Source organism: Brassica napus, chromosome A10 (assembly GCF_020379485.1).
Source record: "Brassica napus cultivar Da-Ae chromosome A10, Da-Ae, whole genome shotgun sequence".
Taxonomy (NCBI): domain Eukaryota; kingdom Viridiplantae; phylum Streptophyta; class Magnoliopsida; order Brassicales; family Brassicaceae; genus Brassica; species Brassica napus.
This window is the reverse complement of record NC_063443.1, coordinates 14,663,985-14,686,494: the sequence shown is the minus strand read 5'-3', so window position 1 is coordinate 14,686,494 and position 22,510 is coordinate 14,663,985. Positions and strand designations below refer to the sequence as shown.

General features: G+C 39.7%; 9 protein-coding genes and 1 non-coding gene across 15 annotated transcripts; 8 read left to right on the top strand and 2 right to left on the bottom strand.

Annotated features, from left to right (window-relative positions):
* The first annotated feature begins 339 nt into the window (after nt 1–339).
* Nucleotides 340–13,339, top strand: LOC125579247 (auxin-responsive protein SAUR21-like). The gene is made up of 2 exons (XM_048743200.1): nt 340–885; nt 13,276–13,339. The coding sequence occupies exon 1, from the start codon at nt 521–523 to the stop codon at nt 812–814; it is 294 nt and encodes a 97-aa protein (XP_048599157.1). The 5' UTR covers nt 340–520; the 3' UTR covers nt 815–885; nt 13,276–13,339.
* Nucleotides 2,219–2,714, top strand: LOC106385308 (auxin-responsive protein SAUR21). Its single transcript, XM_013825236.3, is given in 2 exon segments — nt 2,219–2,370; nt 2,373–2,714. Coding segments are annotated over 2 exon segments (276 nt in total). The 5' UTR covers nt 2,219–2,295; the 3' UTR covers nt 2,574–2,714.
* Nucleotides 3,486–4,397, top strand: LOC125579246 (auxin-responsive protein SAUR21-like). Its single transcript, XM_048743198.1, has one exon. It carries the CDS (start codon nt 3,847–3,849, stop codon nt 4,243–4,245), a length of 399 nt encoding a protein of 132 aa, XP_048599155.1. The 5' UTR covers nt 3,486–3,846; the 3' UTR covers nt 4,246–4,397.
* LOC106387766 (auxin-responsive protein SAUR21) lies at nt 4,949–5,503 on the bottom strand. Its single transcript, XM_013827675.3, has one exon. It carries the CDS (start codon nt 5,397–5,399, stop codon nt 5,121–5,123), a length of 279 nt encoding a protein of 92 aa, XP_013683129.2. The 5' UTR covers nt 5,400–5,503; the 3' UTR covers nt 4,949–5,120.
* LOC106385310 (phosphoacetylglucosamine mutase) lies at nt 5,942–11,486 on the top strand. 6 transcript variants are annotated; one of them, XM_048743197.1, is made up of 4 exons: nt 5,942–8,736; nt 8,855–8,931; nt 10,830–10,911; nt 11,015–11,486. In XM_048743197.1, exon 1 carries the CDS (start codon nt 6,200–6,202, stop codon nt 7,835–7,837), a length of 1,638 nt encoding a protein of 545 aa, XP_048599154.1. In that variant the 5' UTR covers nt 5,942–6,199; the 3' UTR covers nt 7,838–8,736; nt 8,855–8,931; nt 10,830–10,911; nt 11,015–11,486. The 6 variants fall into 6 exon arrangements, with proteins under 6 accessions (XP_048599154.1, XP_048599151.1, XP_048599153.1 ...); XM_048743194.1 differs by having other exon boundaries at nt 10,817–10,911; XM_048743196.1 differs by having other exon boundaries at nt 8,850–8,931.
* LOC125575083 (auxin-responsive protein SAUR21-like) lies at nt 11,058–11,486 on the top strand. The gene has a single exon (XM_048743199.1). It carries the CDS (start codon nt 11,058–11,060, stop codon nt 11,349–11,351), a length of 294 nt encoding a protein of 97 aa, XP_048599156.1. The 3' UTR covers nt 11,352–11,486.
* On the top strand, nt 12,798–13,339 carry LOC106385311 (auxin-responsive protein SAUR21). The gene has a single exon (XM_013825239.3). The coding sequence runs from the start codon at nt 12,905–12,907 to the stop codon at nt 13,202–13,204; it is 300 nt and encodes a 99-aa protein (XP_013680693.1). The 5' UTR covers nt 12,798–12,904; the 3' UTR covers nt 13,205–13,339.
* A 124-nt stretch (nt 13,340–13,463) lies between these two features.
* TRNAW-CCA lies at nt 13,464–13,535 on the top strand. The gene has a single exon. It is a non-coding gene; the product is annotated as a tRNA-Trp (tRNA).
* An 866-nt stretch (nt 13,536–14,401) lies between these two features.
* LOC106385608 (B3 domain-containing protein At5g18090-like) lies at nt 14,402–20,300 on the top strand. Its single transcript, XM_022693436.2, has 5 exons — nt 14,402–14,717; nt 14,854–15,178; nt 15,260–15,546; nt 15,627–15,870; nt 19,884–20,300. Exons 1-4 carry the CDS (start codon nt 14,619–14,621, stop codon nt 15,858–15,860), a joined length of 945 nt encoding a protein of 314 aa, XP_022549157.2. The 5' UTR covers nt 14,402–14,618; the 3' UTR covers nt 15,861–15,870; nt 19,884–20,300.
* Nucleotides 20,301–20,940: 640 nt separating this feature from the next.
* LOC106387754 (F-box protein At1g11270) lies at nt 20,941–22,390 on the bottom strand. The gene is given in 4 exon segments (XM_048743187.1): nt 20,941–21,320; nt 21,323–21,444; nt 21,446–22,106; nt 22,268–22,390. Coding segments are annotated over 3 exon segments (1,104 nt in total). The 5' UTR covers nt 22,063–22,106; nt 22,268–22,390; the 3' UTR covers nt 20,941–20,955.
* Nucleotides 22,391–22,510: the final 120 nt, after the last annotated feature.

Here is a 22,510-nt window from a genome sequence, read left to right as displayed (position 1 = left end):
TCATGTGTAAATTACCGAATTAACTTATAACCAGTGACAAAAACATGTGTTTTCTGTTCTGTTGTTGAAGGACAACAGGTCCCCACTTTAAGTTCTTATTAAAGTTATTTTGACCATATAGTTTAGAGGATAGGCCAGAGAGCAAACCACTAAATCATCACAGATTCACAGAAACGGTGCAAGTGGAGACGTCTTATCTCAGAAACATTGAGAAGACATTCCCTTGTGAACTGCATAGGGACTAGGGAGAGTACTATCCAAGTGGGCAAATTGCAATGATGCTTCTTTTCAAGATGCTAAAGACAGAACCATGTGATACTCTCTGTTCTACTCTGTCCCACGCTTCAAAGACCACAAGTTTCAAAGACTTTTCAACACATTGTATTCACTGGTCTTTCTATATATACACCTGATTCATTCTTTCTATCATCAACCAACAACTAGCAATCCAATAGCTTTAATCTTTTCATACATCTCTTCAAAAGAATTCAAACTTTCAGAAAACAAAAAAAAAATAGAAATGGCTTTGGTGAGAAGTCTATTGGGTGCAAAGAAGATTCTTGGACGCTCCATAACAGCAGCTTCCACGAGCAAAAGAGCATCATCATCAGCACCAAAAGGGTTTCTTGCGGTGTACGTAGGAGAGAGCCAGAAGAAGAGATATGTGGTGCCAATCTCATACTTGAGCCAGCCTTCTTTTCAAGCGCTACTCAGTAAATCCGAGGAAGAGTTTGGGTTTGATCATCCGATGGGTGGCTTAACCATCCCTTGTCCTGAAGACATATTCATAAACGTAACGTCTAGGCTCCAATGATGATGATTATCCAGATCTTTTCTTCTTCATGAGTTAGCAATAGACTTATTCTTTGTAAATTATAGGAGCTTTTCTCCTTTACTTTCTTCTAAAGTTTTGAAAGTAAATACCATTTATGTTAAACTAATGCACTTTTGATCAATCATTGAAAAACAAAGGACAACGCCATTATTCTATTTAAATTATATCTTACTAGTTGAATAAAATAAGTGAAGTGTTCATCATCCATTGAAGTCTTTTTATGTAACAAAGAAAGAGATGACAAAGTTAAACAGAATGAAAAGAGATGAAAAGTAACCGGATAGCTGTATTAGAACTGTTACATGAACTGATGTACCGGCACTTTTATCTCTTATTCATAGTCCTACCAGAGCCTATGGATGGATACTCAACTTTTTCCTTTACTTAGAACTGACTTCAGCAGCGAAGACAAGACTGCTGTTCACAGTCAATCAATCAATCAATCAATCAATCAATCATCCACTTCTTGATTAATATTTGAAAGAGAGATTCATGTGAAACGCTGATTGTGTAGACAACACAGTCAATCAATCAATCAATCATCCACTTCTTGAATCAATGATATGAGTTGAAACTTGTGGACTTCCCAAACAACGTTCCACATGACTCTATTTCAGATACTAATCAAGAAATGATGATTGGTTGATTGACTGTAAGACGAGTTACATCGTTCTCATGTAATTATTCTCTGCTTTGATGACATTTCTTGTGTCTGGAAAATTGAATTTTGAAGCTTCTCAAGAAAGGCTAGATACTCAGATTCAAGGTTTGTATTGCTTTTTGCTACTTAATAATTTGAAGATTTGGTTCTGTCTCTGGATGTATAAATATGACGAAGGACTGAAAACAACCCTGCAACCATTGGAAGCATGGGACATACACAAACAGAGCTTCACATGGTTCTGTCTTCTAGGAAAGCTGTCATGTGTGATCCTAGTTGTGGATATAATCAAAGAACAACTTCACCTGTGACAGAGACTTGCTGTTCTGTTGTTGAGAAACCTCAGGTCCCCACTTTACGTTCTCATTAAATTAAATCCACTAAGACCACAGAGATGAGAGAATATGATCACCACAGAACATGAAGAACAGAAACTTGTTGGTCTTTATTATAGACAATAGCAAATGTCTTATCTCAAAAAACATTGAGAGAAAAAGTCCCTTGTGATGTGCATATGGAGTTTGATTTTAGTTTATTGCCACACACTCAATTAGCTATAACTTTGGTAAAGACAGAAGCATGTGAAACTCTATTCTAGTATGACCCACACTTGAAGACGACAAGTTTCAAAGGCTTCTCAGAGATGCTTCAACTCGTTCATTGATCTTTCTATATATACACATAACATTTACCTATTATTTCCATCAGCAACCAACAAACAACCAATAAATTGAATATTTTCATACATTTTCAGAAGTTTCATAAGAATTCAAATTTTCAGTCCTTAAAAAAAACAGAAATGGCTTTCGTGAGAAATCTATTGGGTGCAAAGAAGATTCTTGGAGCCGCAACAAGCAAAAGGGCAGCCTCGGCAAACCAAAGGGGTTTCTTGCGGTGTACGTAGGAGAGAGTCAGAAGCAGAGATATATGGTGCCAGTCTCATACTTGAGCCAACCTTCATTTCAAGCTCTTCTCAGTAAATCAGAAGAAGAGTTTGGGTTCGATCATCCAATGGGTGGCTTAACGATCCCTTGTCCTGAAGATACATTCATCTCTGTGACATCTCGGCTCCAATGATGATTATCCAACATATTGTTCTTGAAGTTAGAGATAGACTTTGTTCTTTGTAAATAGAGGAGATTTTTGTTTCTCTTTCTTCTTCATAGAGTTGTTCAAAAAGTTTTGGAAGTAAATACCATTTTTCAGTTATAGACACAATCATGATTCATGTTATGTTAATACATTTGGATTGATCATTGAAAAAGAAAAGATAACACCAAGTTTACATAAATTTATACTTTAGTTGCCATTAATAAAGTTAAAAGAGGATTTATCATATGGATCCGTGGCTCAACTAAAACAAATTGTCTGCTAGAAAGTTTTTCTTCTTGTGTTTATTGAGATTTGCTCTGTTTCTCTCATTTACCGTTAAATTGGCGCAAACAATACAAAGAGTTAACAAAACCGGCACTTTCCTTGTAACAACAGCTTTTTCATTAGCCTTCTCATTAAAACTCTAAAGGCTACAGTTAGAAACAGTCTACATTTCCAAGGGAGTGAATGCATTCTCTTTTTTTTTTTTGAACACGACTTACTTTCATTAAACTTCAATGTTTTTGGGTACAACAGTACAACTAGAGGGAATCAAACATCCTCTTTGATTATAAGCATAAACTACATAAGCAAACGAAGCTAAAATAGATAGGTCTTCGTGAGAAGATGACAGCGAATTCAAAGCAAAGCTTGAATGCGTCGATAAGAGTTTCACGACAAAGTCGGACAGCTGAAAGTTAGTCACAAGTGACGTTGAGACCCAGTTTTCACCAACGAGATAAACCGAAGTAGTCTCGCTTGCATTCTCAGCTTTCAATATTTAGTCCTTAAAAAATATGTCTTACTATATATCAGTCTTGTACTTAATTAGAATGTCATGCGTAACTTACAGAATTAACTTATAACCAGTGACAAAAACATGTGTTTATGTTCTGTTGTTGAAGAACAACAGGTCCCCACTTTAAGTTCTTATTTAAATTCATTTAAACCATTAGAGCTTAGAGGATAGGCCAGAGAGCCAACCACTTGATCATCACAGATTCACATAAATGGTGCAAGTTAAGTCATGGGGGCACGTCTTATCATAGAAACATTTAGAAGACAAGCCCTTGTGAATTGCATACGGAGTGTACTATCCATGCGGAGAAATTGCATTAATGATTCTTTTCCAGATGCTAAAGACAGAACCATGTGATATTCTCTTTTCTACTCTGTCCAAACGCTTCAAAGACCACAAGTTTCAAAAGACTTTTCAACACATTAGATCACTGGTCTTTCACTCTTTCTATATATACACATGAACCATTCTTTCTATCATCAACCAACAGCTAGCAACCCAATAACTTTAATCATTTCATACATCTCTTCAAAAATTTCAAGCTTTCAAAGAGAAGACATAGAAATGGCTTTGGTGAGAAATCTACTGGGTTCAAAGAAGATTCTTGGCCGGTCCGTCTCAGCAGCTTCCACGAGCAAGAGAGCATCCTCATCAGCACCTAAAGGGTTTCTTGCGGTGTACGTAGGAGAGAGCCAAAAGAAGAGATATGTGGTGCCAATCTCATACTTGAGCCAGCCTTCTTTTCAAGCGCTACTCAGTAAATCCGAGGAAGAGTTTGGGTTTGATCATCCTATGGGTGGCTTAACCATCCCTTGTCCTGAAGATATATTCATAAACATAACGTCTAGGCTCCAATGATGATGATTATCCAGATTTTTTCTTCTTCCTGAGTTAGAAATTAGACTTATTCATTGTAAAGTATATATAGGAAATTTTTCTCATTTCTTTCTTCTAAAGTTGTGAAAGTAAATACCATTTTCATGTTAAACTAATACACTTCTGATGGATCATTGAAAAACAAAGGACAACACCATTCTTCTATTTTAAATTATACTTGTTAAATTACATAAGCTAAGAGTTTTCACCATCCATTGAAGTCTTGTATGATACAAGTAACCGGATAGCAGTATCAGTACTTTAGTCTCTGTTTAATAGTCCTACAAAAGCTTCTCCACTATTGTTTTCTCATTGAAACTCCACCCACCCTCTTAAAATATCATTAGAACTTTTAAAAATCTAAGTTAGAATCATACTCCAGTTCACATTTCCAAGGGAAGGAATGGATCCTCAACTTTATTCTTTACTTAGAACTGACTTCAGCAGTGAAGATATGTTCAAAGTCAATCAATCATCCATTTCTTGATTAATATTTGTTTTGAGAGAAAAATGTGAAACGCTGTTCGTGTTGACAACAAGCTTCAACTCATTCGTTGACTCCTCTGTACACACTGAAACAGAACAAACTCTTCACATATCATCAACACTCGAACAATCCAAAAATTTGAATAGTTATCATTAAGAACACCAAACTTTCAAGATGAATTTATATTTTCAGAATTGGAATAGAGATACATTTGATGCTTACACAACAAAAATGACATTCACATTGAGCTTTGTGACCTTTTGAACAACTCTTTTCTCACAAAGAACGAGGAAAAAGGTTGACCTATTTACATTGAATAATTCTATGTCTAACTTGGGCTACACAAGATTAGATCTCTCTTCTCCTTTGATTATCTTCCCTTTAGGCCAGAGGTCACAGTGATGAAAGTATCTTCAGGACAAGGGATCGTTAGGCCACCCATAGGATGATCGAACCCAAACTCTTCTTCAGATTTACTGAGCAGAGCTTGAAACGACGGCTGCCTCAAATATGAGACAGGAACTATATATCTCTTCTTCTGGACCTTTTCCTCTCCAACATACACCGCAAGGAATCCTTTTGGTGCTGTAGACGTTACAGAGCGGCTCAGGATCTTCTTTGCACCCAAGAGACCTCTTACCAAAGCCATTTATAGTCTTTGAAAATCTAAACTGAAGATGGTTTGAGGAATAACAAGTTAAATGCTGAGATTCAAGCTTTAGATTGCTTTATTACTTGGTGTTGTGAAGAAGTAGTTCTGTTTCTGGATGTATAAAAAGATAAAAGCAGGACATACAAGAACAGAGTTTCACATGGTTTTGTTTTCCAGATACCAAATATGACTATTGACTAGCAATGAAAGCTAATCAACATTATTATATACACTTCACAAGGGTTTGTCTCCTCAGTGTCTAAATACTCAATAAAGAGAAAAAAAAATGAGATAAATACCTATCTTGTCTATAACAAAACATTAGCAGATTTAGTTTCTTATTGATGTGGTGGAACCTTAGGTTGTCTACCAAGAGAACAAGAATGACACATTCATTTTCAGAGGACATGATCATGGGGTGAAACTTAAATTTGATAGAAGTGCAAACAGCCAAACAGCGACTAACCTTTCATGCTGTCACATCCATGTGGATATCTCTACAAAAACTTCATCAAATTGGGGCCTTATTGGATCAAAATGTTGCTCAAGAGTCAAGACTTAAAAAAAAATCATGTGTCAAGAAAGGCAGAGGAAGAATATGGGTTTGATCACAACAATCCCCTGAAGTGAAGAGACCAAAACACACATCTCACTCTATTGATTTTTTTGTTGCTTGTCACCATTTTCTAAAGCTCTTCCTCTTTAACATATATAAGTCAAAATAAAAATGCTTCCTTTACGTTCTCTTCCAAAGAAAGCATCTTCATTTCTCCACTCTCTCTCTCTCACTAAGCGCAATGGACGAGACCCAGATCGCTTCCATCCTCAAATCCTCCGAGCTCTACCCCATCCCTCAAAGCGTCAAACTTTCGTACGGAACTGCCGGCTTCCGAGCCGACGCGTCCCTCCTCGAATCCACCGTCTACAGAGTCGGCATCCTCTCATCTCTCCGCTCCCTCAAGCTCAACTCATCAACCGTCGGGCTCATGATCACCGCCTCCCACAACAAAGTCTCCGACAACGGCGTCAAAGTCTCCGACCCCTCCGGCGGCATGCTCTCTCAAGAATGGGAGCCTTTCGCTGATCAGATCGCAAACGCGTCTTCTCCTCGAGAGCTCGTCTCGTTGATCAAAGACTTCGTGGAGAAGGAAGAGATCGCAATCGAGAAAGGTGGAGAGGTGTGGTTGGGGAGAGATACTAGACCTAGCGGCGAACGGCTTCTCCGAGCTGCGGAGATTGGAGTTCGCTCTGTTTTGGGATCTGTTGCGGTTGACGTTGGGGTTTTGACTACTCCTCAGTTGCATTGGATGGTTAGAGCTAAGAACAAAGGTCTCAACGCTACTGAAAGTGATTACTTTGAGAATCTTATTACCTCGTTTAAGTGTTTGATTGGTCTGATCCCTGTTAAGTTAGAGAGTAGCAAGTTGGTTTTAGATGGTGCTAATGGTGTAGGTGGGCTGAAGATGGAGGTTTTGATAAGGTCATTGAGTGATATAGATGTTGAGATACGTAACACAGGGAGAGATGGAGGTGTGCTTAACGAAGGTGTAGGTGCTGACTTTGTGCAGAAGGAAAAGGTTGTGCCTTTAGGATTTGGGGTAAAGGATGCTGGGATGAGGTGTGCTAGCTTTGACGGTGATGCGGATCGGTTGGTTTATTTTTACATTCCGTCAGAGTCTTGTGGTGGTGACAAGGTTGAGTTACTTGATGGTGACAAGATTCTATCTTTGTTTGCTTTGTTTATCAAAGAGCAGCTGAACATTATTGGTGATGAAGGGAAGAAGTGTCGTCTTGGTGTTGTGCAGACGGCTTACGCCAATGGTGCGTCAACGGATTACGTTAAGGAGATGGGTTTAGAGGTTGTTTTTGCGAAAACCGGGGTGAAGCATTTGCATGAGAAAGCAGAAGAGTTTGATGTTGGGATCTACTTTGAAGCTAATGGCCACGGGACTATTCTATTCGCGGAATGTTTCCTGTCTTGGTTAGTTGGTAAGCAAAAGGATTATAGTGAAGGCTCTGATAAGCACAATGCGGTTTCTAGGCTAGTGGCATTGAGTAATCTGATTAACCAAGCGGTTGGTGATGCTCTAAGTGGGTTGCTCTTGGTTGAAGTGATTCTGCAGCATATGGGATGGTCAGTGCAGAAGTGGAATGAGCTATACAAGGATCTTCCTAGCAGACAGGTTAAGGTGGAAGTTCTGGATAGAACAGCGGTTGTGACCACAAGCGAAGAGACCGAGGCTCTGAAGCCCTTGGGGATTCAGGATGCCATTAATGCTGAGATCAAGAAGTATGGGCGTGGAAGAGCTTTCATAAGGCCATCAGGTACAGAGGATGTGGTGAGAGTATATGCAGAAGCATCTACGCAAGAAGCTGCTGATTCTTTGGCTAGTTCTGTGGCTCAGCTCGTCAAAAGCTTCCTTGGTTCAAGCTAAAGATCCATCTAAAGCTCTGCATGAGTATGCTAAACATAGATTTTTCTTGTTCATCTCTTACCTTTCACATCTTTTGTATAACTTGAATGACATGTTTCTCTTGTCTTTTGTTCTGTTTCTTGAGAGCTGCTTTGTTTCTATTCTAGTTCTTCTTCTCTCTCTCCCCCAATGTAAACTGAAACATACTTGGCTTGCCTGAATAGAACCTGCAGCTCATTTTCTCGTGAAATAGTTTAAAGTGAGAGATCGTTGTTAAGGAATCAGTATCAGGTACTTATAATAAGATCGTGTACTTGAAAAACCTTATGCCTTAATCTCTTGCTTAAGAAGGGAACATGGCGCATGCCTTTGTCTCCGACAGTTACTTCACTACAAACCCAACAATGACCCCTCTCAGCAAAACTATCACAATCTTATTTTTTTTTTTGAAACACAACTTCATTAAATAACGTTTAGGTGGAGGGCATTAAAGCCTCGGCTACAAAGAGGATCTGCTTTGCAAGTCTATCAGCCTCTGCGTTCTCGTTCCTAGGAATCCATCTAAAGGAAATAAAGCCAAATGATCTAACAATACACAAGATATCAGCAACAACTCCATACAATTCGGGTACAGAGTTTTTGTCGAGGATGCTGTTGATGAGGGTTTTGGAGTCTGATTCAACATTCAGGTTCTCAATACCCATCTCTAAACACTTCTGAAGGGCGGATCTGAGAGCGATTCCCTCAGCCAACAAAGGAGAGGCTACATGCGATTCCAGCGCTGTGAATGTAGAAGATACTCTGTTCTGATTGACGATCCAGCCCAATCCCGCAACCGCTGTCGTGGCGTTCCAGGCAGCATCAGTCTGGAGGATGTTCCCTGTGGGGGGGATCGCTATAGGCCTGTTAACCACTGCAAGGTTAGGGACTTTCTTCTGACCGTTTTGCCACTCCCGGGCCATAGAAATTGCTCTTGACAGAGACTCCTCTGCTTTTAATTTGATATTTGAGAACACCAATTTGTTTCTTGCAGTCCAGATTTCCCACATAATCCAGGTTGCGAGATGACTCGTCGACACTCCTGTTGGGGGCAGGCAATCCTTTGTCTTACACAGGTTCCAAACTTCTCTCAAATCTATATTTCCTCTATAGTCAATGGCTTCAGTGAAAGGAGCTGCTTCCCATATAGTTTTCGCATACTCGCATTGATAGAATAGATGAAAGGTAGATTCAGGATCCCCGCAACGCTTGCATCGAGCGTCAATAGGAATATGTCGTTCCTGTAGGTTAACTCCCACCGGTAAAGTCCCTCGAAGAGCTTTCCAGATTAGCATTTTAACTTTTGGTGCTGTTTGTAAGTTCCAGACTTCCTGGTTCCAGCTCCCTGTTGCTTCCAGTGCCGGAGAATTTGCTTCCGCGAAAGCCGCGTGATAGCCTGATTTTGTAGTATATTCCCCATTCTTAGTTCCCATCCAACACAACTTATCTGGAGCACCTGTTCTGCTAGCTTTTATCTTCAGAATCTTTTCCTCTGAGAAGGGGCATATAGCTCCACATCCCACTCTCTAGAGTTCGACTTGAGCAGGTCGTCAACCGTTAGGTTCAAATATGCTTCTGGTGGGGGCCCCATCATAATTTCGTGGCTTGAGACACTGAGCCAGGGGTCTTGCCAAACTTTGATGTGAGCTCCATCTCCCACTAACCATCCAGCGTTTCTCTTAATCAGCGCACCGCCTATCAGTATGCCTCTCCAGCCATGTGACTCTGACGTTCTGCTTGGACAGTCTAGCAGGTTCCCATCTGTGCAGTATTTCCCGAGAAGCACCTTACCTAATAGGCCTTGTGGATTATTCAGAATTCTCCAACTAAGCTTGCCAAGAAAGGCGTCATTGAAGCTCTCGAAATCTCGTAATCCTAACCCGCCCTTTGCTTTTGGTTGCGCCATTTTATCCCATGAAATCCAGGCCATTTTCCTCTTCCCGGTGCTATCATCCCACATAAATCTCGTGACGGCAGACTGAATCCGTTTTATCAACGATGCGGGTAGCTTAAAGCAAGTCATGGAGTAAGAGGGGATTGGTGAGAGCACACTCTTTAGCATTACCAGCTTCCCAGCTGACGATAAGTGTCGATTAGACCATCCACTCGCCTTCTGTTTAATCCGCGTAACAATCGAATCAAACATGTCTCTTTTACGTCTTCCAAAATGCTCCGGCAAACCCAAGTATTTCCCGGTTCCTCCTTCTTTTTGTATCTGTAGGTCGTTTTTTACCGCCTCTTTGAGTGATGCCGGGGTCTTTCTGGAAAAAGTAATGGATGATTTTTCGGTGTTGATCATCTGACCAGATGCTGCCTCGTAGCGTTGCAGTATAGCTCTCAAAGTTTGTCTACTTCTTTTGTCAGCTTTGATGAAAAACATGGTGTCGTCTGCAAATAAAAGATGGTTGATGTACGGACTGCCAGTTGCCACCCGTACGCCCGTTAACGAACCATCTTCTTGTGCTCTGTTACAGAGTCCCGAGAGCACCTCACTACACAAAATGAATAGATAAGGTGAGAGTGGGTCTCCTTGTCGGATTCCCCTGCTCGGTCGAACTCTTCCTCTAGGCGAGCCGTTGATGAGGAAAGAGTATGTAACTGAAGAGACACAATCTTATTTAAAGTACAACTTTCATGTGTGATCCTAGTTGTGGATATAATCAAAGAACAACTTAACCTGTGACAGAGACTTGTTGTTCTGTTGTTGAGAAACTTCATGTCCCCACTTTACCTTCTTATTAATTAAAATCCATTTAGACCACAGAGATGAGGCAATATGATCATCATAGAACATGATGAAGAACAGAAACTGGCTGGTCTTTATTATTGACAATAGTGTATATCTCTAATATTAAAAACATTGAGAAAACAAGCCCTTGTGTATGGGCATATATGGAGTTTGTTTTTAGCTTATTGTCCTACACTCAATTAATTATCTCACCAAGAAAAATTGTATTTAAGTATGACTTTTCAGTTGGTAAAGACAGAAGCATGTGAAACTCTATTCTAGTATGACCCACACTTGAAGACCACAAGTTTCAAGACTTTTCAGAGAGGTTTGAATTCATTCATTGATCTTCTATATATACACATAACGTTACCTATTATTTCCACCATCAACCAACAAACAAGCTAACTTGAATCTTTTAACACATTCAGAAGCTTCAAAAGGATTAAAACTTTCAGACAAAAGAAATTAGAAATGGCTTTCGTGAGAAATATATTGGGTGCAAAGAAGCTTCTTGGCCGCTCCATCTCAGCAGCTTCCACGAGCAAAAGAGTAGCCTCGGCGGCACCAAAAGGCTTTCTTGCGGTGTACGTAGGAGAGGGTCAGAAGAAGAGATATGTGGTGCCAGTCTCATACCTGAGCCAACCTTCATTTCAAGCTCTTCTCAACAAATCAGAAGAAGAGTTTGGGTTCAATCATCCAATGGGTGGCTTAACGATCCCTTGTCCTGAAGATATCTTCATCACTCTGACGTCTCGGCTCCAATGATGACAATTCAACATATTGTTCTTTGAGTTACAGATAGACTTCTTCCTTGTAAATAGAGGATTTTTTTTTTTGTTTCTCTTTCTTCTTGATAGAGTTGTTCTAAACGTTTTGAAAGTAAACACAACCTTTCTGTTATAGACACAATCATGATTCATGTTACATTATAGCCCTGTTCGTTAAACGAACGCTGCGGCAGCGGCTAGAGTTCAAAATTCAGAATGAAAAAAGGAGTATCCAAAGGGAAAGAGAGAAGAACAGGGGAAGAAATCTTTTGTTTTCAGTCGCACAGAGGAGCGAGAAATGAGGAATAATGGTCGCTACTTTTTTTGGCGTTAGCGGCAACACCGGAAAGCTTCTTTTATTCTGACGCCGCGTCTCTCTTCAGCGGCAACACCGGAAAACTTATGAACAAATCTATGACGCCGCGTCTCTGTTCCGCGTTCGTTAAACGAACAGAGCTTATATACATTTTGGATCGATCACTGAAAAATAAATGGCAAAATCAATTGAAGTATTTATCATATGGCTCAACTTAACCAAACTATCATCCATTGAAGTCTTTCATCTAACAAAGAAAACAAATCAGTGCAGAGAGATGTTTAGTTTAAGAGTCCGTTAAGTATCCTGTTTTACAGTAAAGTTCAATCTGCTTGAAAGTCTTTCTTGTTCTGTTTTTTGATGATCTGTTTATCTCTTTTGCCGTTTGCTCTTCATCTCTCTTGAGCATTTATATTCATATTATAAAACCCGAAGATTGAGCATAGTCAAAACATTATTTTGTTAATAATGTTACCGTTAAATTGGCGCCAGCGAATACAAGAGTTGAATGGATATTTACAAGGGAGTGAATGGATCCTCAGCTTTCAATGTTTAATGCTCAAAACATTTAAGCATTGAGGGAAACGGAAGCAGTGATATGATCAAATGTATCTTTTTTACTCTGTTTTTCTTTTATTTCTAGCTAAACTCAAAGACCCAAGTAGTTCTTGCTCAATTTAACCAATTTTTTTTTTTAATTACTTAGAATGTGTCATGTGATAAAAGAATCACTTAGCTGGTGACAGAGACTTGTGTTTTCTGTTCTGTTGTTGAAGAACAGCAGGTCCCCACTTTAAGTTCTTACTAAATTCATTTCGACCATAGAGATTAGAGAAAGGTCAAAGAACCAACTACTTGATCATCACAGATTCACAGAAACGGTGCAAGTTAAGTCATGTGGGCACGTCTTATCTCAGAAACATTCAGAAGACAAGCCCTTGTGAATTGCATATGGAGAGTACTATCCAAATGTACAAATTGCATTGATGCTTCATTTCCAGATGCTAAGAAGACAGAACCATGTGATACTCTCTGTTCTACTCTGTCCTAACGCTTCAAAGACCACAAGTTTGTTTCAAAGACTTTTCAACACATTACATTCACTGGTATTTCTATATATACACATGAGCCGTTCTCATTTATATCATCAACCAACAACTAGCAATCCAATAACTTTAATCTTTTAATACATCTCTTCAAAAAATTCAAACTTTCAGAAGACAAAATAAATCGAAATGGCTTTGGTTAGAAGTTTATTGGGTGCAAAGAAGATTCTTGGCCGCTCCCTGACAGCAGCAGCTTCTTCCACGAGCAAAACAACAGCCTCGGCGGCACCTAAAGGGTTTCTTGCGGTGTACGTAGGAGAGAGTCAGAAAAAGAGATATGTGGTGCCAATCTCATACTTAAGCCAGCCTTCATTTCAAGCTCTCCTCAGTAAATCTGAAGAAGAGTTTGGGTTCGATCATCCGATGGGTGGCTTAACGATTCCTTGTCCCGAAGATATCTTCATCAATTTAACGTCTAGGCTCCAGTGAATGATGATTATCCTAATCTTTTCTTCTTCTTGAGTTAGCAATAGACTTATTCATTGTAAATTATAGGACATTTTTCTCATCTTCCTCCTTTTTGGATGAATTGTTGAGAGAATGAATATCACATCTTACGACGCAGACACGATCATGTCAGAAAAGTTTTGGATCGATTGTTAAAGAAAGGCCACAACAATTGAGAAACTATATTCTTCAAGTTTATTAAATATGATCAATTAAGTATACTTGAGCCGGATTAGCATCCGGATCCGTGGTGCAATGGTAGCGCGTCTGACTCCAGATCAGAAGGTTGCGTGTTCGATTCACGTCGGGTTCAAAATCCCGAATATTATCCGGAATTTTTTTATAAAAAACTTGAATTTGTCCTGCACTTTTGCTGCCTTTGGTTCCCACTCTTTGGTTCGATAACCTAATGAATCTTACCCCAAAGTCTTAGTTCCGGTTTCATATCGGTTCAATCTTTATCCCTGAGACACCCAAACATGAACGCCACTCACAAAAAACTCACGTAATTTCCTTATCACCGGTTCATTCTTTCGCGTGTTTTATACTTCTATTGAATACAAATTAACCAATTTAATCATAATTTTTCTTTGACTGAACATATTTTCATTTACTAATAATAATTTAAGATTTAATTGTCATTTACTTAATCATAATCAATATTTAAGATTAATCTTGCCATTTATCAAATTTTGCTAGAAGAAAATGTACTAGAAGTTGGAATTTCAATAATAACTTTTTTTTTTAACTTTTTGGTTATGTTCAAAATGTGATTCGTCATTCATGTCACTCTAATCAAGTAAAACATGGAGTACATATTATAAATTTTTAATCTATGATATATGATTCTTGATTTGTCATGTAAGCTTTTGAATACCCATAAGTAAATATAACAGAGGCGTATGTGAAAATACGACACTATAGTACAAATATTTTGTACCGTTTGTAACTTTGATTAATATTAAAAACAAGAATTAGCTAGCTATTAGGTAAAGAAGTATTAATTGAAATAAATAATTGGCTGTCAAATATAGTAGTAATAAAAATAAATATGGTTTTAGCTTATGGTGTAAATTTTGTAACAAGTCGCTGTCCTTTTAGTGGAATTGAGTTTACTCAAACTAGCAAACTGCACTCCCTTTCACGTGACTCCAAACTCACAAAACACAGATCCTATTTTAAGCATTATGAAGAAAAAATACAAGTTATAATGATGCATGGGCATCTTTCTCAATTATTTCAAAAGTTGATGGAGAAAAATTAAGTACGTTGAATGCTAGGAGCTGCATCGTCTGTCTTTAGAATAAATGGCCTTCATATCACTCTCTCTCTCTCTCTAAATTTTTCCCATTAACACACAGAGAGAGAAACACGAGGTTGAAGAAAGGAGAAAGAGATGGCGACTAACAGCTGCATTGGTATGCTTATGGACGAAAGTGACAACCCAGGATTTTTCAAAGTTCTTAGAAAGGAAGATCTATCATCTCAAACCATGGTATGGTGTGATCTTTCTGATGGATCTGAGATGCTAATCGGATGTTACAGAATGCAAATCTTTTTTTTTTTTGTAAACTTGCAGAATGCAAATCTTTCTTTCTTTGTTTTGTTATTTTCCCATCATTTATTGACAGATCTTGTTCTTGTTATATGTCCAAAAGAGAGAGATCCCTCAAGACTTCTTGAAAAGCATCTCAGCCAAGGAGTTCTCGTTTAAGATGGTCTTAAAGCTGCCATGGGGAAGCTCATGGAGAATCAACCTCTCAAAATACCAAAGCTTCTTCTACTACATGGAGAAAGACGGATGGGACCAGTTTTTGAGCGACAATGGTTTAGGTGATGACGAGCTTCTCACGTTCACGCACAAGGGTAACATGTGTTTTAACGTAAGCATTTACCAAATAAATTGCTTGGAGATGCTTAGACCCAACAGATCTGCAACCATTGCTTCTTCTTCAAGTAAGTTCTCATGTTTTTCTTTAAGGCTTATGGATGGAGAAGAAGAAGACAGACTTTGGTTGTTTTGTTTTGATGAATCAGGTCGAAACAAGAGAGAAGAAGTGAGCAATGGGAAGGAGGAAGAGAGAGAGTCATTGTCTGCATCAAACTATCCTGTCTCAGAAACAGCTGAGTCTACCGTAGGAGGAAGATTGAAACAGAAACGTCAGCTTATTAACTTGGGGAAGAAGCAAGTTAAGAAGGCTGAAAAAGCAAACAAGTGTAAGAAGAGGAAGATGGATACTGACTCTGACGACTCTGAAGATGGCACTTCGTCTCTTGCTCCAGAGTTCACACTCACCATAAAGAAATCATACGTCCTGTTCTTGGTAAGAGAAGCATAACAAGACCAAGAGTAAAGATTGTGAAACTATGAATTAATAACCAAACGTTTTGATATGTGATCCAGGGAGTTCCAAAGAGGTTTGCGGAGATGCATATGCCAAAGGAGGAAACGGTGTTCAAGATTCATGATCGGAAAGGGAAGAAGTCATGGGAGGTTACGTATGTGGTCTCTAAGATACAGTCAAGATTCTCTCGTGGATGGCCTCGTTTGGTTAAAGATTTTGGTTTAGAGGTCGGTGATGTATGCACCTTCGAGCTCATGAAACCGACCGAAATGATTCTCACCGTCTCCAAATAAGAGACTCCATTTTAGGGAAATGAAGTTTGAACAGAAAGCTCTCTTGAGCACAACAATGGAGGAAGATGCTTGAGAGAGAAAAGACAAAATAAGGAAACTTTCTGTTAGCTTCTCATTAACGTAGTCAAATGACTATATACAATTGTTGTAACAACCTAACCGGAACAAACCGGGTATCAATGTACAAAGACTAAACCGAATATACATAACCGACATTCAATATATCAATATTCCCCCTCAAGATGGCGCATATATGTTAGTAATGCCCATCTTGCCTAAGAGATGTCGGAAAGGATTAGGATAGAGTGGCTTAGTGAGCAAATCTGCAAGCTGATTTGCAGACCTTACATGAAGAGTCTTGATCTGCCCCATCTTCACGCGTTCTCTAACAATGTGGCAAGCACGTTCCATGTGTTTTGTACGTTCATGGAACACAGAGTTGTTTGCGATATGAAGAGCCGCTGTGTTATCACAGTAGAGAGGAGCAGCCTCAGAAATATCAAGCCAAAAGTCTTCAAGAAGATTCCGAAACCAGAGCATCTCTCGGACTGCATCAGACATGGCGCGGTACTCAGATTCTGCAGAAGAGTTGGAGACCACATCTTGTTTGTTTGATTTCCAAGAGATCAAAGCTGGTCTAACAAACATACAAAATCCAGAAACGCTACGTCGAGTATCAGGACAAGTACTCCAATCTGCATCAGCAAACGCAGAAAGCTTCAGGTCTGACTGAGCTGGGTAAAACAATCCTTGACCAATGGTGCCTTTGAGATAGCGTAGGACTTTGTACGCAGCTTGTAGATGAGGAGCTCGTGGAGCTGAAGTGAACTGACATAGCTTATGCACTGCAAAAGTGATATCAGGTCGAGTAAAGGTGAGGTACAACAGCTTCCCTATAAGGCGTCGGTAAGATTCCTCATCAGATAAGAGTTCACCATCCTCAAGCGAGAGTTTGATGCTAGGATCCATTGGGATAGAGGAAGGTTTCGAACCAATGAGACCAGTTTCTGTCAAGAGATCAAGAACATACTTTCGCTGACAGATGTTGATACCAGTAGAAGACCGAGCAATCTCCAAACCGAGGAAATAACGAAGAGTGCCCAAATCTCGAAGCTTGAAGGATGTTTTCAAAGCTGTTTTGAGCAAATCAGCAGCTTTATCACAACTGCTGGCAATAATTATGTCATCAACATAGACAAGAACTGCCATGTAAACATCTCCAGAATTCTTCAAGAATAAAGTGTGATCACCAGAAGAAGTATGAAATCCCAACTCAAGTAAAGTTGTAGAGAACTTCAAAAACCATTGGCGAGAAGCCTGTTTTAAACCATATAATGATTTCTTGAGCTTGCAAACTGCGTTGGGAGGAAGAGATTCCCCCTGTCTTGCTGCATATCCAGGTGGTAAAGTCATGTAAATCTCTTCCTCGAGATCGCCATTGAGGAAAGCATTGGAGATATCGAGTTGAGAAAGAGACCAGCCTTTTGCAGCTGCAACAGCAAGAAGGAGCTTGACAGTGGCGAGTTTGGCAACAGGAGAGAATGTCTCGACATAGTCCAAACCTTCCTGTTGGGTATAACCCTTGGCTACAAGGCGAGATTTATATCTTTCCAATGTTCCATCAGCGTTTAGTTTCACTTTGTAGACCCACTTGCAGCCCACGGCTTTCTTGTCCTCAGGTAAAGAACAAATCAACCAAGTTCCATTATCCTCAAGAGCAGTAATCTCAGTGTCCATTGATGCACACCATTCCTTAAACTTGAGCGCTTGAGCATAGGTAGAGGGCTCGGGGATACTATTAACAGCGTTAATAAATATCATATAAGGATCGGACAGAGCATCATAAGAGAGAACGTTGGAGACAGGATGTTCAGTAGAAGAGTTCACTGCATAGCAATGATAATCCTTGAGGTGGCTTGGTGGTTTGGAGACTCTGCGAGTACCAGCTGAAGCAGAATCAACGGGATGATCAGATAAAGGTTCATCACCGGATGTAGAGGCTTGATGATCATGAGTAGCCATACCAACAGGTGGGAAAAATATTTCAGCATCATTGGTAATGGCAGGTTTATGAAAAGGAAAGATATCCTCATAAAAGACCACGTTACGGGAGATGAAGATCCTATTACTTTGAAGATCCAAAAGCTTGTACCCCTTGTATCCAGAAGGATAACCAAGGAAGACGCAAGCTTTAGCGCGATCTTGAAACTTATGACGATGCGCCGGTGAGGTGTTTGCATAGCATAAACATCCAAAGGTCTTCAAATGAATATATTCAGGTTCCTTTTGATGGAGAATCTCGAATGGAGTCTTATCGTTAAGGAGAGATGAAGGCGTCCTGTTGATAAGGAAAACTGCCGTGAGTACACACTCACCCCATAGAGACAAAGGAACATGAGACTGAAAGAGAAGAGCCCTTGCAACGTTAAGGATGTGTTGATGTTTGCGCTCTACCACGGAGTTTTGTTCAGGTGTCTCAGGGCAGGAATGATAAGAGATAATCCCTTTGCGCTTATAAAGATCATCAAAACGTAACTCCGGTGCATTGTCTGAGCGCACAGACTTGACCTTTGTGTTGAACTGCGTTTCAACCATTGAGATGAATGAAGGGAACACTTGCAGCACATCACTCTTATGCTTTAGAAGATAAATCCATGTAACACGAGAGTGGTCATCGACAATGGTGAGAAAGTAACGATGACCATCTTGAGTTTCTTCAGAGAATGGACCCCAAACATCGATGTGAAGACGTTCAAAAATGGTTGAACACATATTTTGTCGTAAAGGGAAAGGCAACTTCTTTTGTTTAGCTCGTTGACAAATATCGCAATGTACTAATCCTTTATTCTTAAGTTTTGAAATCCCAAGTACATTTGCAAGATTGTCTAAACGCGTAAAAGAGGTGTGACCGAGTCTGCGGTGCCAAACAGAAGCATCAATAACAGAATTTGCAACAAAAGAAGGTGAAGTAGCTTCTTCATAAGCTGAATCCTCTCCATCCAAGATGTACAGGTTCGCTATTCTTCTACCTCTTCCAATCATCAATCCCTTGGAAAGATCCTGAATTAGACAACATTCAGGATCAAAAATAATCCGAGAACCAAGGTCTGTGGTTAAGGAACTGATACTGATAAGGTTCAAACGGAATGCAGGTATGTATAAAACATTCTGCAAAGTGACAGCTTTGTTGATAACAACAGAGCCAACTCCTCCAATAGCAACTGTTTGACCAGTGGGGAGATTCACATGATGCTTAACGGATGTATCAAGCGTAACAAATAGAGATTTGTCATGTGATACGTGGTGTGTCGCACCAGAGTCAATAATCCAAGTTTTCACAGTAGTCACACATTCAGAGACAGTAAGAATACCAATGAAACTGAATGTGGAGGGTGAAAAGAAAATACCAGAAGGACTAGCAACAGACTGACTAGACTGACTGATGGAGACCTCAGAGTTACCAGAACTGTAGTTCACAGAAGAAGCAGGCTGAAGCTGAGACGAGAAGTAGGCAATAAAGTTCTGAATCTGATCCTTACTCATATTACCAACCAGAGAATCAAGACCACCAGTGAATGACTTGTCGGAAGTAGTGACATTAGCAGCTACAGCAGGGGAAGAGGACGGCTTGCCATGAATGGGTTTACCTTTCTTCCATCCAATGGGATATCCATGGAGCTTGTAACAGCGATCAATCACGTGTCCCTCAATGCCACAATGAGAACAGGTAGGTCGATTTGTCTTCTTTTGAAAAGCGTTCAGAGATCCTGGTGAAACCGCAGACAAACTGTCTTGAGAGACAGTCTGAGGCTCAGGAGAAGCTTGAGAAGAACTGATTTGGTAAGCAGCATGAACCAAAGGAGAGTTGAAACTTCGCTGACTGTCATCTTGTTAGCTTCTCATTAACGTAGTCAAATGACTATATACAATTGTTGTAACAACCTAACCGGAACAAACCGGGTATCAATGTACAAAGACTAAACCGAATATACATAACCGACATTCAATATATCAATACTCCATGTAGTTGAGATGGTCTTAGTTAATGTGTTACAAACCAAACCTTTATGTTGTCTTGTCTGACAGTGGTGATGTAGTTGAGATGATCTTTGTTACTTCATGTTTTGTTATCCGGTTTGCAATCACAATTAATCTTAACCGAGAAGTTTAATTTCGGTTTGGTCTGGTTCATGATTTATTCTCTTCTAGGCCACACTTAAACCAGTATACATTTCAATTTAATCCGATTAACAACATTCACATCCCAACACAGAGAACCGATTGGAGCTCCTAAACTGAGAGTGGTGGCTCTTATCGCCGGCGATAAAAACGTCCTGAGGATGTCTTCAATTCATAAAAAAAACATCATTAGAAGTCAACCTGCACCATCATTCATCATGCACAAAACTACTAATAATTCAGATTATGCAGCTCTATTAACAAATAAAAAGACACAACAAGATTCTCCTTAACATAGCCATGTAATTCACATTGCTTCCAATGATCCAGTTCAGTTCTCTGCCTAATGTTTCTACTCAAATTCTAAATAAGCCAGTCTTCCGAAGCCTAGATGAGAGCTATATTTTTTTTGTTCATATCAAAATCCTATGGCTAATCATATGTGACAAGAGAAACGCTGAAAGCAGAAAAGAAGCTTACTCGTTACTCCAGTCTGTTGTATCCTCATTGACAAGGTGAGTCCATTTAGTTCTTCCACTGCGACCAAAGTGGTTGACTTGCATGACTTTTGGCAGAATCAATTGGTCCAACCTGTTCTTCTCCAGTTGGTGCAGAGAAGTCTCGCTGAAATATTCCATCAGTTCCCACGGATCCTACCTGGAAGAAGGCAACCTTGTACTAGAACAAACGTGCTTGTACACATACAACAAAGCATATGAAAAGACAATTACATGTACTTGCAAATGCCAAAGTGATTCCGTTGTTGTTCCTATGGGCAGTTTCACCTTTGCAACATCTAATAAGGAGGTAAGTGTTTGGAAGCCTAAAGAAATAGCACACATGAGCGCTGCAACTCTCAAACTAACTCAAATATTATATATAAAAAAAAGAATATTAAATTACAAAGAAAAATGGTTTAATTTGAGAACAAACTAGGGAAATAACAAACAGGATATTCAGGGGATTTAGGACAGGAGTCAAAAACATAGGATTTGGTATGGAGATCATGTATCACCAGTGGTGGACCACGCCTATAACCAAGCAATAATATGGTCTCCTTTACAATAGCTATTGGCAACAGTGCTGGTCGGGGGAAATAAGGAGGGTCATGAAAAGTGGTTTTGGTGAGATCTATCGAACACATTTGCTTCCATGTCATCATCATGTTGCAGCCGCCAAGTGACCATATCACTTGGGTTTTGGTGGGATAGATTTTGAGGGATACGCACAAGCGGTTATCGAGGACGCACAAGACGACAAAGCGAGGGTCAGGTACATGGGAAAAGGGGCGTTACAGATGACTTTAAAAGTTTCCGTGTGAAGATCAAAAGACAACAACTTGGTTTCTTTACACTCGGTTAACCAATAAAGTGACCCGTCAAAATATACAGGCTTCTGACTATCAAGCAGGGAGGACGTACCTCCAAGCATTAGTGGTAAAGTCGAAAACCTCACAAGTGGTGGCATTGTCTAGGTCAAACTCAGATGAGTTAAAGAGCCAAACCGGCTTGTATGTGCCCCTGACTTTGTCTTTGCCGAATCCTAGCTGAGGTTCTTGGGTGTAGCAGAATAGGTTGCTACGTGCTTTAAAGTGAGAGATGATGAGCGGTTGAACCCTCGGAAGAGGAAAGCTTCGACGCCATCTAGTGGCGGGATTAAAAACGACACTCGGGTGGCGGTTGCTGAAAAGGCATACAAGTCCGTCACAAGTACCATAGCAAACCTTGTCGCTCCTTGTAGGGAACTTGAGGCTACGAATTACACAAGACCCCACCACCATATTAGCTTCTTCTTCTTTTATTTCGTCTTCTTCATTACCAAACCCGGTCACGTATAGGACATCTGGACCCCGTGATTTCCTACTGGTGATCATCAGTTGTCTCTGTTTGAAACTTGGGGACTCGATTGTCGATTTCCACGTCTTTGATACAGACATGAATCTCAGCAGAGACACCACAGGAAGTCTCTCGAGGATGAGCTCAACGACATCGTCTGGTAGCAATTCGCCATCTCTTTTCAACATCGTCTTGTTGTCTGTCTCTAAAGAGACGATCCATCGATGCTTGCCTATATATATAGGCACAACAGACACACGAGTCTAATTATTTAGTTTGTTTTAAGTAAAAAAAAAAAGAATACTTCCTTTCCATAAAGATAAAAAAAAGGAAAATAAAAAAAAGGAAATCTAATAATCGAATCATATCAAAATAACGATAAACACTGATTACCTCATCGCCCAAATGATCAACTCAAATCCTTCTTCCAATCCCTCACGAATCGATTTTTCCTTCTTTTTTTTTTGTAATTCTGTACGAGATGAGAGAGACAGAGATCTCATTCCGACACATCTTCGCAACCCTTCTTTTATGTAAGAGACGTCCAACTGGGTTTGGGCCCCACATAAGTTTTTTTTTTTTTTTTTTTTGAATAAATGTTAAATTTCATTCAAAAAAACTGTTTTACATCTGCTG

Bases quoted from the DNA above. Each gene is read 5' to 3' on its own strand.
- LOC106385608 (XM_022693436.2), top strand. From the start codon at position 14,619: ATGGCGACTAACAGCTGCATTGGTATGCTTATGGACGAAAGTGACAAC. The intron at 14,718-14,853 runs GTATGGTGTGAT...ATTTATTGACAG, and splicing joins ATCTATCATCTCAAACCATG to ATCTTGTTCTTGTTATATGT. The intron at 15,547-15,626 runs GTAAGAGAAGCA...TATGTGATCCAG, and splicing joins AATCATACGTCCTGTTCTTG to GGAGTTCCAAAGAGGTTTGC.
- LOC125579247 (XM_048743200.1), top strand. From the start codon at position 521: ATGGCTTTGGTGAGAAGTCTATTGGGTGCAAAGAAGATTCTTGGACGC.
- LOC106385311 (XM_013825239.3), top strand. From the start codon at position 12,905: ATGGCTTTGGTTAGAAGTTTATTGGGTGCAAAGAAGATTCTTGGCCGC.
- LOC125579246 (XM_048743198.1), top strand. From the start codon at position 3,847: ATGAACCATTCTTTCTATCATCAACCAACAGCTAGCAACCCAATAACT.
- LOC125575083 (XM_048743199.1), top strand. From the start codon at position 11,058: ATGGCTTTCGTGAGAAATATATTGGGTGCAAAGAAGCTTCTTGGCCGC.
- LOC106385310 (XM_048743197.1), top strand. From the start codon at position 6,200: ATGGACGAGACCCAGATCGCTTCCATCCTCAAATCCTCCGAGCTCTAC.
- LOC106387766 (XM_013827675.3), bottom strand. From the start codon at position 5,399: ATGGCTTTGGTAAGAGGTCTCTTGGGTGCAAAGAAGATCCTGAGCCGC.